At 36.9% G+C, this 12,503-nt stretch overlaps 2 protein-coding genes and 3 long non-coding RNA genes across 15 annotated transcripts; 3 read left to right on the top strand and 2 right to left on the bottom strand.

Annotated features, from left to right (window-relative positions):
* Positions 1–34: 34 nt before the first annotated feature.
* Positions 35–3,231, top strand: LOC116929602 (NAD-dependent protein deacetylase sirtuin-1). The gene is made up of 9 exons (XM_032936863.2): positions 35–177; positions 524–647; positions 716–977; positions 1,057–1,179; positions 1,238–1,431; positions 1,487–1,908; positions 1,968–2,085; positions 2,155–2,426; positions 2,499–3,231. Exons 1-9 carry the CDS (start codon positions 81–83, stop codon positions 2,687–2,689), a joined length of 1,803 nt encoding a protein of 600 aa, XP_032792754.1. The 5' UTR covers positions 35–80; the 3' UTR covers positions 2,690–3,231.
* LOC116929608 (eukaryotic translation initiation factor 4E-binding protein 1) lies at positions 3,114–4,317 on the bottom strand. Of its 2 annotated transcripts, none has more exons than XM_032936871.2 (4): positions 4,156–4,317; positions 3,846–3,999; positions 3,528–3,737; positions 3,114–3,458 (listed from the first exon to the last, which is right to left on the bottom strand). In XM_032936871.2, the coding sequence occupies exons 2-4, from the start codon at positions 3,988–3,990 to the stop codon at positions 3,412–3,414; spliced, it is 402 nt and encodes a 133-aa protein (XP_032792762.2). In that variant the 5' UTR covers positions 3,991–3,999; positions 4,156–4,317; the 3' UTR covers positions 3,114–3,411. The 2 variants fall into 2 exon arrangements, with proteins under 2 accessions (XP_032792762.2, XP_045034482.1); XM_045178547.1 differs by having other exon boundaries at positions 4,141–4,258.
* A 1,612-nt stretch (positions 4,318–5,929) lies between these two features.
* LOC116929600 lies at positions 5,930–6,892 on the top strand. 3 transcript variants are annotated; one of them, XR_006650975.1, is made up of 6 exons: positions 5,930–6,021; positions 6,082–6,154; positions 6,239–6,378; positions 6,467–6,551; positions 6,659–6,733; positions 6,794–6,892. It is a non-coding gene; the product is annotated as an uncharacterized LOC116929600 (long non-coding RNA). The 3 variants fall into 3 exon arrangements; XR_006650977.1 differs by having other exon boundaries at positions 6,659–6,713; positions 6,794–6,885; XR_006650976.1 differs by having other exon boundaries at positions 6,467–6,886.
* Positions 6,893–6,928: 36 nt separating this feature from the next.
* On the top strand, positions 6,929–7,765 carry LOC123475605. Its single transcript, XR_006650978.1, has 2 exons — positions 6,929–7,268; positions 7,331–7,765. It is a non-coding gene; the product is annotated as an uncharacterized LOC123475605 (long non-coding RNA).
* Positions 7,766–9,486: 1,721 nt separating this feature from the next.
* On the bottom strand, positions 9,487–12,368 carry LOC116935260. Of its 8 annotated transcripts, none has more exons than XR_006650972.1 (10): positions 12,119–12,367; positions 11,293–11,366; positions 11,067–11,093; positions 10,900–10,991; positions 10,742–10,819; positions 10,367–10,655; positions 10,070–10,262; positions 9,946–10,007; positions 9,624–9,854; positions 9,487–9,561 (listed from the first exon to the last, which is right to left on the bottom strand). It is a non-coding gene; the product is annotated as an uncharacterized LOC116935260 (long non-coding RNA). The 8 variants fall into 8 exon arrangements; XR_006650969.1 differs by adding an exon at positions 11,962–12,015 and having other exon boundaries at positions 11,067–11,366; positions 12,119–12,261; XR_006650974.1 differs by lacking the exon at positions 12,119–12,367 and adding an exon at positions 11,962–12,084.
* Positions 12,369–12,503: the final 135 nt, after the last annotated feature.

Here is a 12,503-nt window from a genome sequence, read left to right as displayed (position 1 = left end):
CAACGCTGACCTGCCACTCGGTCGCCGTTGTGAAGAAGAAGAAGCGCCCCCTCGCGAGCTGATCGAAGTGAAGAGTGAATATGGCCGACATGAGCGAGAACTTTCACAGTCCGAAAAGAAGTAGGACTTTGCTTTCAGTTGACATTTCCCAAGCCTATATTGAGGGCCAACAGCTTTGTAAGTACTTGTTTAGTTGATTTCATTAATTTAAGCCCTTAGTTAACCTGAAAGAATTCTTACGAAAAGATTGTACACGCTCTTGAGGTAAATGGCCTTTTGTTGGTTGGCACGGCCATTGGCAGTGGGAAACGCCCTTCTTTTCAGTCGGTTTGCAGCGTTGCCATAGTTTTCTGGCGGTCTTTTTAAAACTCGATAGTTTGTTGTGACTTGTGAGTTGAGAGTTGATTAGTACATATTTCAAATTTATTTTATGAATTTGATTTGTTGATTTAATGTTGATTTTATTTATGTGCGATTTGTTTACTTAACTGGATTTTGATTCTTTTCTGTTACGACCTTACAGCAAATGATGCAGGGCAACTAAGCAGCTGTGAAATGTTCAATGCTGGGGACTCTGGCTTTAGTGAACTTACATCTCTAGCCAGCAGTGAAGACGAAAATCTAACTAATGATCTTCCCTCTACCAGGTACTTATTGGTTAAAGTCATTAAAAAGGAATACTGGTTGTCTAAAATATACTTTATTCTTCCTTCAGCTATGCTTTGCCAGTAGTTCGAGGTGCTGATGATACGATGGACAACATAGAGAAAGATGATGATTCTTCCTCAAACAGTGATGTTTCAGACATCAGTGGGTTGAGTGACCTGAGCAATCATGACTGGGAACCATCATCAGGAACTATGTCTTGGGTACAACAACAGATGCTTCTTGGAACAAACCCTCGTACCATCTTGAATGAGTTAGTGCCAAATGATGCTCAAATCCCAACCCACCTTGATGATGTAACCCTTTGGAAGGTAATTCAATTTTAAGATGAATCTTCTTTTTAAAATCCCCCTAGCATTTCCTATATAACTAAATTTCTTGCATTGGCAGATCATCGTTAACATCGTAAGTGAACCTCCAAGAAGGGAACGTCTACGCCACATTAATTCAATATCTGATGCTGTCAGACTGCTTCGCAGCTGTAAAAAAATTCTAGTTCTAACCGGAGCGGGGGTAATTTGAAATTTTTATGCGTAATCCTGCATTTGTAAAAACGAAAAGTATTTTTTAGGTTTCTGTTTCTTGCGGCATTCCCGACTTCCGTAGTCGTGATGGTATTTACGCCCGTTTGGCTGTAGACTTCCCTGACTTACCTGATCCTCAGGCTATGTTTGATATCCATTACTTCCGAAAAGATCCTCGACCATTCTTTAAGTTTGCTCGCGACCTTTGGCCAGGACAGTTCACTCCTTCAAAATGCCACAAGTGAGAAACTTTGTCTCAACCATTTGAAAATTCACTCACGGATCATTTCTTTTAGGTTTATTCGTTTGCTCGAGCGACAAAATAAGCTTTTGCGCAACTACACACAGAACATTGATACGCTAGAGCAACAAGCAGATATCGAACGGGTTATCCAATGCCATGGTTCCTTTGCTACTGCTACCTGCTTACGCTGCCAGCATCGCGTCCCATCAAATGAGATAGAAAAGGATATAATGGAGCAACGCATTCCGCTTTGTCCAAAATGCTCGAACGCATCAAAAGATGAAGAAGAGGAGGCTAGCACATCGTCAGCGGCGGGATTATCGGCGCAACCTATCATGAAGCCCGACATCGTTTTCTTCGGTGAAGGCATGCCCGACGAATTCCACCAAGCCATGGTCCTCGATAAAGAAGAATGTGACCTGATAATCGTGATTGGGTCATCGCTCAAAGTTCGGCCTGTCGCACTTATCCCATGTATGTTAATCTCATTTCTCTTCCAAGGAAACTTGAAATTAATTCTTACTTTCCCTTAGGCGCGCTTCCGAACCATGTTCCGCAAATTCTTATCAACCGCGAGCCACTCCGCCACATGGTTTTTGATGTCGAGTTACTGGGAGATTGCGATATCATCGTCAACCAACTGTGTCATTTGTATGAACAGAAAACACGAAATATTTCTATCAGTATTGAGTCTCACGAAATTCTGTTCCTTAAACTAAGGTTGGGTCCACAGTGGGAAGATGGAATTTGCTATCGCGAGTCATTAAAGGAGATCAGTCGCTTGCCACCACGCCCGATACCTTCTGTGGCCTTACCTGCACCTCTTTTTCCTAAAAGAGATCAGGAAGACCCATTGCGACGCGATAGTGGTATGTCGACTGGCAGCCTGGAAATGGAAGCAACAGAGTCAAATGATGTGGAAGCGGTGACACATGACATGACCGGATGGTGGGAACCACGAATCAAAGTTAATCTGGCTGATCAACTGCCAGGTAATGTTTACTACACCTTGGGTATTTGTATGCTCTTTTAACATTAAACGGATTGATGTTCCAAATATTCAGAGAACACGTACCTGGCTGTTCAACCGGGCCGATACCTATTTCCTGGCGCTGAACTCTTCTACGATCCAGACGAGGAGGTCGAGTCAGATTCAGACTCATCCTCTGATTCCAGCGATTCGTCGGGTATTGATGGAGGTGATTCAACTCAACCTTTCCAAGAGCATGGAGTCAAAAGGAAGACGATGGACTGACCTATTCCGAAGCAACGACAAAGCTTCTGTTTTAACCATTGTTATGTTAACAATATGGAATCTATTTAAAAGCTCCAAGCGTGTGTACATAGACGAAATCTCTCGATGCTATTTAGTGTTTCCCTTTTTTTTTTTTTTTTTCTTATTTCTTTTTTCTATTTTTGTTTCAGGGGATTTGTGGAAGGGGTGACTAGGTCTTTTTCTCTGAAATTATGGCATGCAGTTCTAAAATGTATAGTGCAATTAACCTCACCAATCTTCATGAAACAATAGCTACTATTCTTGCGAGTTGCAGGAAATAAGCTATGTCGGGTATCGGGAGATGTGAGCACTTTATCTTCAAATTGAAAATTTCTCTTAAGTTACTTTGCATCGGATTGCTGAAGTTTGTTTGTCTCGTCTGTAAACTATACTTATTCACACATTTTGCTATTTCCATCAATTTATTTGTAGCACAAAACAAACCCCACAAAAAAAAAACAACAAAAACGATTTCTCCTTGAATCAAAGGAAAATAAACCATGACTTTTTTTTCACACTAATTAGATGTTCCGGTGAAATGTCAGAAAAATCAACGTTGTTTATAACTGGGAAAAAAAAACAATGCATCATACAAGCTGAACAATTGCATCACTTTGTCTTGATTAAGAACTTGTATATCTTCCAAGTTCGTAGAAATATTGAAGTCTACAGATTATTTGGATTTGTGCTTGAATGCAAATTCAAATATCCATTTCAAATTGAGGTTCTTCCTGTTTCTTGTCTTCAACTAAAATACAATAAAATTGTAAATATAAATTTCAATAACTTCTTATTTCATGTAAGAATTTGTAACCACCTTTTTCAACTTCAACTGTAGGAAGCTCAACAGGTTTGTGCTGTGCAGTAACATTTTTCTGCCCATTGATCAACTTGGATTTCTCCTTCTCTTTGTGAGGACCATCACAAGTTACACCAGGAATTACAGGCAAATTCTTTGGTGGAGTCCGTGCAACAGGAGAATTGCGCATTTGCAATAGAAAGTTGCGATCATAAATAATCTTGGTGCCTGTAGATGAAAAAAAACTTAAATTAAAAAATCACCATCGTCAAACCAAATATTCAGTGAAACTTGATACAAATGTGTTGTTGCTAAGGCAAACTTCATTCAGTATACCTCCAGGAGTTGTTGAATACAGAGTGCCATTAGGTGTACTAGAATAATCATGTGGTAATTGACTGGCATCATTGATGAGAATTCGTCTTGGTATGGCTTGACCTTGAGGTTGAGCGGCCTGGCGAGCAATCGGTGATGCTGACATTTTGGCAGTCTGAAAAAATCACGTAGAAAAACAAAATAATAAGATACCGCGTGGTGATCACACATATGGTGTTGCTATGCAAATCTGAATTACTGATTTTAACTTGAAATAACTTGTAAATTATCTTGTAACATATTACTTTCTACATACAGTGTATCTACTTACGACAGGTAATGGCGAAAGCGTATAGCAGGTGACCTGGAAAAATGAAAACTGTCTTCCAGACAAGTTCTTACAATATATTATTTACAACCTGGAAAGTGCGTAGGGAATCTACTGCGCCAAACACGTTGTAACTCGATTTTCGCTATCGATCGATTTCTAGTACTATTCGAACCAAAACAATTAAATGATTTTTTATTCATTTTTACCATCACTCAGAAAGAAGTTATCATGCTTGATTCCGAAAACGAAGAAAGTTATATTTTAAAAAGAGGAATCATATTATTAAGTAAATAAACGTCCAATAGGAAGTGCTCAGCAGAAGCACAGACTATGAGTAGAGAAATTTTCTCCTAGTCTGTGGCAGAAGTAACAAGTTAGCAAACGTGTTCTGCTTGTTTACGTTCATATCAATTTCTACCACAAGTTTTGTATTATTGATGCAGCAGATTTAGTTTAATTTTTTAATTGCTTTTAATGAGGAAAATATTTACAAATAATTGTAATAGTATTACAAACTTCGACTATTACTCCTATTCAAAACCTCAGTTGCGTAACATTGAAAATAAACAAACAAGATATGGAAGCAAAAGCCAAACACGCCATCTAACGAGTACATTTCGAAGTTTGTTTGGAAAAAGCAACATGTGTTTGTTTCGTTGGTTTTTTATTTGGGGGGGAGGTTCGGTGCTAGTCTGATTTTCTACCTGTTTTTACTAAAAGGTAGAAGTTTAGTAAAAGTTTTTGATGTTAAAATGTAAAATTTATACATTTTTTAATTTAACCCCCCCCCCTACTTTTTTAAATTTTAGAAACCGAATAAGCTGCTAAAAAAATCGTAGTGGGGCACCTGATTAATTCAGAAACCGACCCAACGGTCCAACCCACTCAGTTTGGGAAGTAATCAACAGCCCCAAATTCACTTTTTTTAGGGGGGCCTGGGATTTTTTGCAAAACCGGCAACGTGCGTCTATTATTTAAAAAAGAAAAAGGGAGTTTCGGGTCAATATTGTTTGGCAACCTTTGCTTATGTCGTCTTATAGAGAGAAAATGAAATATCATTCTTCATTGAGATGCTACGCGCAGGTACGTATGGTTGTTCTGTTCGGTAAGGTCTTAGGTGTTGGTTAATGTAGCGTTATGGTAGTTTTGTCTTTTTTTGCAGCAGCAGTAGCTTTTCATTTCATTCAAAGCAATCCGATGATAAAAACATGATGTGATTGATTGAAATGTGTGTATTTCATATTTGACGATTCAGAAAACTGTCAGGAATAAACGTACCTTAATAGATAACCTTTAAAGTAATTGAGCTTTATGTATTCTAGTCTTTAATAAGATTTGAAATGGAGTAAGTACACTAAACATTAAAGTAGTAAAGGTGTGATTAAATGTATGTTTTTCCAGTTTCTTCTGTTACTTTGCAGTTGTATCTCCACCTACTTAGTATGCAGTGATTGTGGCATGATGGACCAGAACATGTCTGCAGAGCTAGATTTTCATATGTTGAATGCATAATTATCTTCTGCAGGTATGAGACATCTGTGTTCCATTCATATTTTTTGTCTATGTGAAACTTAATTTAAGGTGGACTATGATGGTTACTAAGATTTTTGTGTCGTATTGAAACTGATCAATTGTCTTGTGAAGATACCTGATGTATTCTCCATTTGTTAAAGCTACTTTTTTGTAATTAAGTCTTCTGGATCTTATTGGATTCTGCAACAGTTGTTCCTGTTGAACTATTCTGTTTATCTTGATGTGCAAGCACTTGACTTTGCTGATAGGTTAAAAGGGGCCAAAATGTATGCAGTAATACTAAAAATAGTATGACATGTTGAGGGAGTTGTCTCACGCCTAGTTCTGTCAAAGGTAAGGGGCTGGGCAACTGGACAATTTTGGTCCTTGTAATACTGGTGTTTTCATATGCAGGTTGTTTGATCAGGCTGTTTCCGTCACCGCCCATTTTGGGAATGTACTGCGAGGCGAGGTTTCGCTTGCACAGGTATAACCACTTTTCTTTTTATTTGTGATATTTGTTTTAAAGTGTCTTGAGTGTTCAAATAATAAATTTGTTTGTTATTTGAAGATGTGCTGGAATGGAGTGCCTTTGTTGAGCCAGTCATCAGTCTTGTATATATGGTTATCTGGTGATACAAGATTGTCAATTAGATAGTCTTTCTACTTGTGCTTTTCTGCACTTGCCATGGTTGAGTAAGTTCAAGCAAGGTTAGAAATTGGACTAGTTTGACAAAGCTTTTAAATTAAATCTTTATTATTATATATAATTTTTATTTATGTTATGGTTGGTTTGAAGGATCCCTTATTAGTTCCTGTTGCACTCATCTGCATATGATATGCTGGATAGTGTTGTCGTTAAATGATAAACCAAAATGTGTACGGTAAGTCTGAAAATTGTATGTTTTATGGTAGATCTCTCGCTTTGATCTAATGAAGTGAGCTGGGCAACCGGAAAATATCGGTTTTTCTAATTCTGGGGTTACTGCAGTTTGAAATATCACAGGTCACTACCGTCAGAGGCAAATTTTGGAAAGTGATGCTGGGTAAGGTTTCGTTTGCAGAGGTTAGACCACGGTCTTTAATTTTGCTTGTTCATGTGTAAATATTCCTTTGTAATTTAAAGATGTGCTAGAGTGGAGCTCTTGCCTATACAGTTATCTGGTGCTAAAAGACATTATCAGAGGGTCTTTCTGATTGAAAAGTATGCATCACCTAGGTAACATATAGAATATCGTATTTTCAATTTTTTTGTGCATTGATACTGTTGCATTTTTCATCGATTGGAAAATTGTATTTGCGAGGTGAGTATTTGTTCTTTTTCTTGACATGTGAAAGCTAAAAAGAATTTTCGAGTAAGCAAACATATTTAATGTTTGTAGAATTTGCAAATTCGTCATAGGAGCTAGTCTTGTGGTTTGTATTAGGGGAATGGTACTGTTGGTTTTGATCTTAACTAAGATGGGGTTTGTTCCCTATTTCATGTGGGTTTTTAATTGCGTTGTGCAAATGATGGTTTTATTGGGCCGGCATTGCCGAAGCAATCAACGCATTTTTCGGTACTAACTGTGACAATGGTGGCGACAGTGGTGGAGAGAAAAGTATTAGTAATATTAATACAAAGCAAATTATTTGTAATTTATGTTCTTCTCCTTTAACGTAGATAGGCGTCGGCGGTGAATCGGAAAAATAATCTGAGAGCGTCTTGTTGGGAGAAAAATTGTTGACAGATTGAATCTAACCCGAAGTTTTTCCAGCACTTGAATTATCTTGTTTTCAATGTTTTAAAAGAAATCTTTACGTGTTTTCTGTGACCCTTTTTGCCTTGATTTGTGATAAGACTATCGGTTTATGCAATTACTGTTTTTAGCAGGAAAATTAGTTGAATGAAATTTGAAAAGAGGATGGGGATGCTTGAGAAGTGATATGATCTAATTGGAATTGTTTATCCATGCATTAACTATTGTGAATCCATTTAAATTTACTACTGTCTTCCGATTTCTGATCGTAGGATAAAAACCACGACACCTTGTAAACATGTCTGACTTGTTTTATATGGGAAGATGATATAACTACAATAAATATATGTTGAAAAATATCAATCGCAATTATCTAGTTTTGTTAATTAAATATTTAAATAAGTTTTGTCATTTTTTATCCCATATTTTTTTCACGATTTATCCGCGTATTTTTTTTTTTGTAAAAATTTTCTGGGTTTTTTTTTTTTTTGTAAAAATTTTCCGGATTTTTTTTTTTTTTTTTGTAAAAATTTTTCAGATTTTTTTTTTTTTTGAAATTTTTCGGATTTTTTTTCGATAAAACTTTTTCGGGGAATTTTTTTTTGCTACTCACTGAATTCTTCAATTTTACCCAAAAAATCCAAAATTAGTAGAAAATTGACACGTCGTCTATGTGGGAGTCGAACCCTAGACCATTGACTTATCATGCCACCGCTCTACCATTGAGCTACAACCGATATAATATAAAACTTTATTTCTTCCTCATAAGGCAAAATCTACATTACACTTGAAATATTCTTCAAGTGTCCATTTGTGGATTCAGGGGCCAGTCATGGCTCAACAGAGGGGCAATGGCCTGGGAAATTTACGGCGTATCTCTCGGATCCCTGCCAGGTACCCCACTCAAGTGGCCGTGTGGTGGTCTGAGAAATCTAGCACAGCTACCCTGGAGGAATTAACCCCAAGATACACGCCACTGTCTGTCCTCGAACGCCTACCAGATACCCCTTTCCAAGTAGTCAATTGGTGGTCTGGGTAACCAGGCTCAGTTCCCCTTGCGGAGTTTAACCCAAGACGTCTACCAAGTATTTAGGGATATATTTTTATAAACGGCTAATATAATATTAATTCAAGGAGTTTTATCTTGGAACTTGACTGTTAGAGGGATCGAACCCTGTACCTTCGGCGTCTCAAACCGATGCTCAACCAGTAAGCCATGAGATATATACATCATTTTTTAAGTCATGCCTTTGTGTCGTGCCTTTTGGAGACATGGAATAATAATTAATTAAAATATATGACTCACAGCTCAATAGTTGAGCATCGGCAATGCATGCTGAAGGGTTGGGGATCGATTCCCAACAGAGTTAAATTACAAAATAAATAAGAGTTAATAACCACACAGTAACAGATACAATTACATCCCTAACATCGGTGAACTATACATCACGCAAGATTATCGTTACTAAGAAGGCAGCTTCGAACGGTGCGCTGCGGATCTGAATAGAGATTGAGCGCTGCTTAGTCCTTCCAAGGATAAGTAAATGTTAGAAACGTGAAAATTAGAAATGTGAACACCAAGACAATAAAAAAGACAAGTTTTGCAAACAATTTGTTAAACAAAATTTTTATTGACAGATCTCCACAAAATTCAATAATTTGCAACTTTTGGGGCAAAATAACCCATTCAAAAGTTGCCGTCAACCAAGGCAGGGGGAGACACTGCCTCAATTGACTCACCGGGGAGATTACCCAGTGCTTGGCTAAGAGAAGCCGGAAGAAGAGCCGAAGAAACGGAACATTTTTACAGGAGCGATTAACCTTTAATTCGGATTTGTGGGTAGCGACATAGCCCTCCATAAGCACATCATCGAACTATGAAGACCCCCACGTCCCCTTTCCGGCCAGAGCCCTCCAAACCTCGGTATATGTTTTTTTTTATATATACCGTACAGTAGGGGCATGACCCCCTACGGGCTTATTATGAGTCAAGGGGAAACGGGGCCACAGAAAAGAAGGGAGCCCAGATATGCACTTCAATTTGTTAAATAATTAATACCGTAACACATGGGAATGCGAGTAAAGTGAGGAAATTCGACATTTTTCGGTATATTATCTCAAACAGAAACCTTACAGATCTCCTATTACTATTAATCTAAATTAAGAGAATAAAACAGGGTAAGCATAAAAGTTTTATAACTTGTTTATATAGCTTACGTGATACATAAATTCATCGTTTGGTATTTTCCTGTAGAAATTCTGGCAAGAGTCTTCTGAAAAGACATACTGATTTCACATGAATCAATTAAATTAGTTCTCCGAGGATTCTTTTTTTTTTTAATCTTTCCTTTTACTCTCAGTACATATTCCCAGTAGTTATCGAGTAGGAGCTGGGTAGAGATAACAGGTGTACTGGTGGCCATCGACGCGTTAATGATTTTTTAAATCCTGAAAGTAGCCGAAAAACAAAGTCATAAATCTCGATTACAATATGGAAGATGATTCCTTTTATGGTTTTCTACCGTGAAGAATGACCAACCTTCCATCTTGTAACACTCCCGGACCTTCCGAATTCGACTGACTTGATCCTCAATCAAAATTCTGCTCATGCAAAATAATAGAATTAACAATATTTTATCGACTGACAAAAAACAGTAGATTACCTGTTCATGTTTGCAGTCGACCCCAAACGACTTAAAAGGTTCGTCTCGTAATTGTATTCAAAAGCTTGTAGTATTTTAATTTGATCTAACAGATTTTAACCGGTATAAAAGACTGCCTTGATAAGATCAAGAGCTATTTGAAATTCCACAGGGCGATCTTTGGTTTCCATGTAGGTGGGATCCGAACCATCACCTAAAAAAACGAACTTAATGATAGTCATCGGTGGAATTTTTATCAGTCAAGTCGTATTAGCGACAAAGATCTTCAAGGAATTAATAAGAGTTTGTTTTACATACCTCAAAACCAGTTTTGTGTGGTATTCAAACATGCTTTAATACATGTCAAATATCACAAGTTAACTAGCTCCACCTAAAATCAAGCTATGGTACCATACCATACAGCTACCTGGTCCACAAGCCAACCAGCGTAATAGCTTAAAGGGACAACAAATGCAGAATTGATCCTTCGCTGACCCATGCAAGAACATGTCTTAATTAGAGAAATTTGTTTTGGTTTTCAAGCTTGCCCCAGTGACAATCCTATACTTAAGAGAAATAATTTGGCTGAAGAAATCTAATAAAGGACCTGCAAATCAAAAAGAAAAGATTTTAGTTCAAAAGAAGAAGATGTTACATTCATCAACACTCATGGGTAACTTGAATTTTACTAACTTGCTAGTGTTTGTGACAAGTTTTGGCCTTCTTTCTCGTAAGTTACATCAGCCATTTTTTTTAGACGGCCCATCAATACTAAAAAAAAATTCATATTACAATTTCAATAACTCTCTCTTTAGTAATTCATGGTTTTTTTAAATGATGGTTATGCTTACATTTTAAGAAGCTAAAAGTTTTGTCTCTTCCAGATTGTTCTGTTTGGGCCAATAAAAGTTTGTACTGCTTATTTGGATGTTTCTGTTGAATTCTGTTTGGAAATGCAAGACCAAAAATTTTAATTTTGGTCCAAATTTGGTTTCCAAATATTTTAGTATCACATTACATTTCCAACCTCAGCTATTCCCAGTTCCTGTGGAGACCAAGATTTTTGGCACATTTCAAAAGGTGTTCAATGATTATTAAAATCCACGAATAAATTAAACTGGGAAAAATGTACTAAATACAACGGTATTTTTAAGTTTGTTAACGTATAAAATTTTAATAACGGCTTGGAATTTTAAACAGTTTTAAATGAATTTACGATGAATCAGAATGACACGCGATGGTACCTGAGAAAAGCTCCAGTCACAATGGCGGCGGAAACAGTTAAAATTAAAGTTGGATCCCCCGGACATTGTCAAATCTGGGGGGACAAAACATGATTTGAAAAAAACAAACAAAATAAATAAATATAATAAATAAACAAAATAAATAAATAAAAATAAATAAAAATAAATAAATAGAAATAAATAAATAGAAATAAATAAATAAAATAATTATCCGACTTTTTCCGAATTTCTGATATCCCTAACACCCTAAGTAAACTCAGAAAACATTTGCATGAGAATTGTCAGTTTAACCAGGTTTAACGAATCTCGTTTGCAACACATTCCTCAGATTAGATTGAAAATGTTTTCTTATCATATAAAGAGAAGGAAACTGAAAGCAAATGAGCTTTCAGGTATTTGTTAACAAGTTGTTCATCTTACATATACTGCCAAAACTAAAATTAAAGAAGAAATATAGCCCACAAATCCTAACATTAATGTTATATCCTAAAATTAATGTCTTTCCTAGAACCAATAACCAGAGACACAAATAGGTTTGTTGGTTGTGTGATGACACATAACTGCTAATATGCTGCTATTGCACTAATAAACTGGAAATTGAACTTCCATTCAAAGGTGATATTATTTGGATGATTATTGTGCAACAAAAATGCAATCACAAAAACCAACTTGTCTGACATTTTGTTGTCCTCTCTCAGCCAGATGATACATACTGCTCCAGACCTAATACCACAGAAATTACATCCACTTTTCTTGGCACACAGATGGGTTTCCACCACAAATTCAAAACTATGCTCCAAAGAACAGCTATGGAAATGGTACTTACCAAGCTAGCTACTGTTTCAAGAACCACGGACGAAAGCAAGATTCCATGCTTCTGGAATCTTCCTCACCCACCTTGTGCTTAATTACTCGACTTCCGAACAAGCAATTTTGCATAACAGATCACTCTTAATTTATATAAAAATGCGTTCCAAGTTAACGAGAGCAGGTTCTACGCAAAAAAACAAAAAACAAAATAAGAGCCCACTTGACCAACATTCAAAGTACAACGTAATTCAACATCATGTTCAAAACAATCATGTTCATGACTCGGCTTACCCTCGCGAAAAACCGCGAAACCCTTGCAGACGGAAGACTACCGATGATATCCATCTAGCGGTCTGATTTATAACCTTGTCAAAGAATTCGATACATTTTTGTCACGATTG

This window comes from Daphnia magna, linkage group LG8 (genome assembly GCF_020631705.1).
Source record: "Daphnia magna isolate NIES linkage group LG8, ASM2063170v1.1, whole genome shotgun sequence".
NCBI lineage: Eukaryota > Metazoa > Arthropoda > Branchiopoda > Diplostraca > Daphniidae > Daphnia > Daphnia magna.
Note: the sequence above shows the minus strand (reverse complement) of the source record. Positions and strands in the feature narration are given on the sequence as shown.

What these genes read in the sequence shown, in the direction of transcription:
- LOC116929602 (XM_032936863.2), top strand. Translation starts at nt 81, where the DNA reads ATGGCCGACATGAGCGAGAACTTTCACAGTCCGAAAAGAAGTAGGACT. An exon ending in GCCTGTCGCACTTATCCCAT is followed by an intron (nt 1,909 to 1,967) that starts GTATGTTAATCT and finishes ACTTTCCCTTAG; the next exon opens with GCGCGCTTCCGAACCATGTT. An exon ending in GTCAACCAACTGTGTCATTT is followed by an intron (nt 2,086 to 2,154) that starts GTATGAACAGAA and finishes CCTTAAACTAAG; the next exon opens with GTTGGGTCCACAGTGGGAAG.
- LOC116929608 (XM_032936871.2), bottom strand. Translation starts at nt 3,990, where the DNA reads ATGTCAGCATCACCGATTGCTCGCCAGGCCGCTCAACCTCAAGGTCAA. An exon ending in GTATTCAACAACTCCTGGAG is followed by an intron (nt 3,738 to 3,845) that starts GTATACTGAATG and finishes TTTCATCTACAG; the next exon opens with GCACCAAGATTATTTATGAT. An exon ending in TACAGTTGAAGTTGAAAAAG is followed by an intron (nt 3,459 to 3,527) that starts GTGGTTACAAAT and finishes ATTGTATTTTAG; the next exon opens with TTGAAGACAAGAAACAGGAA.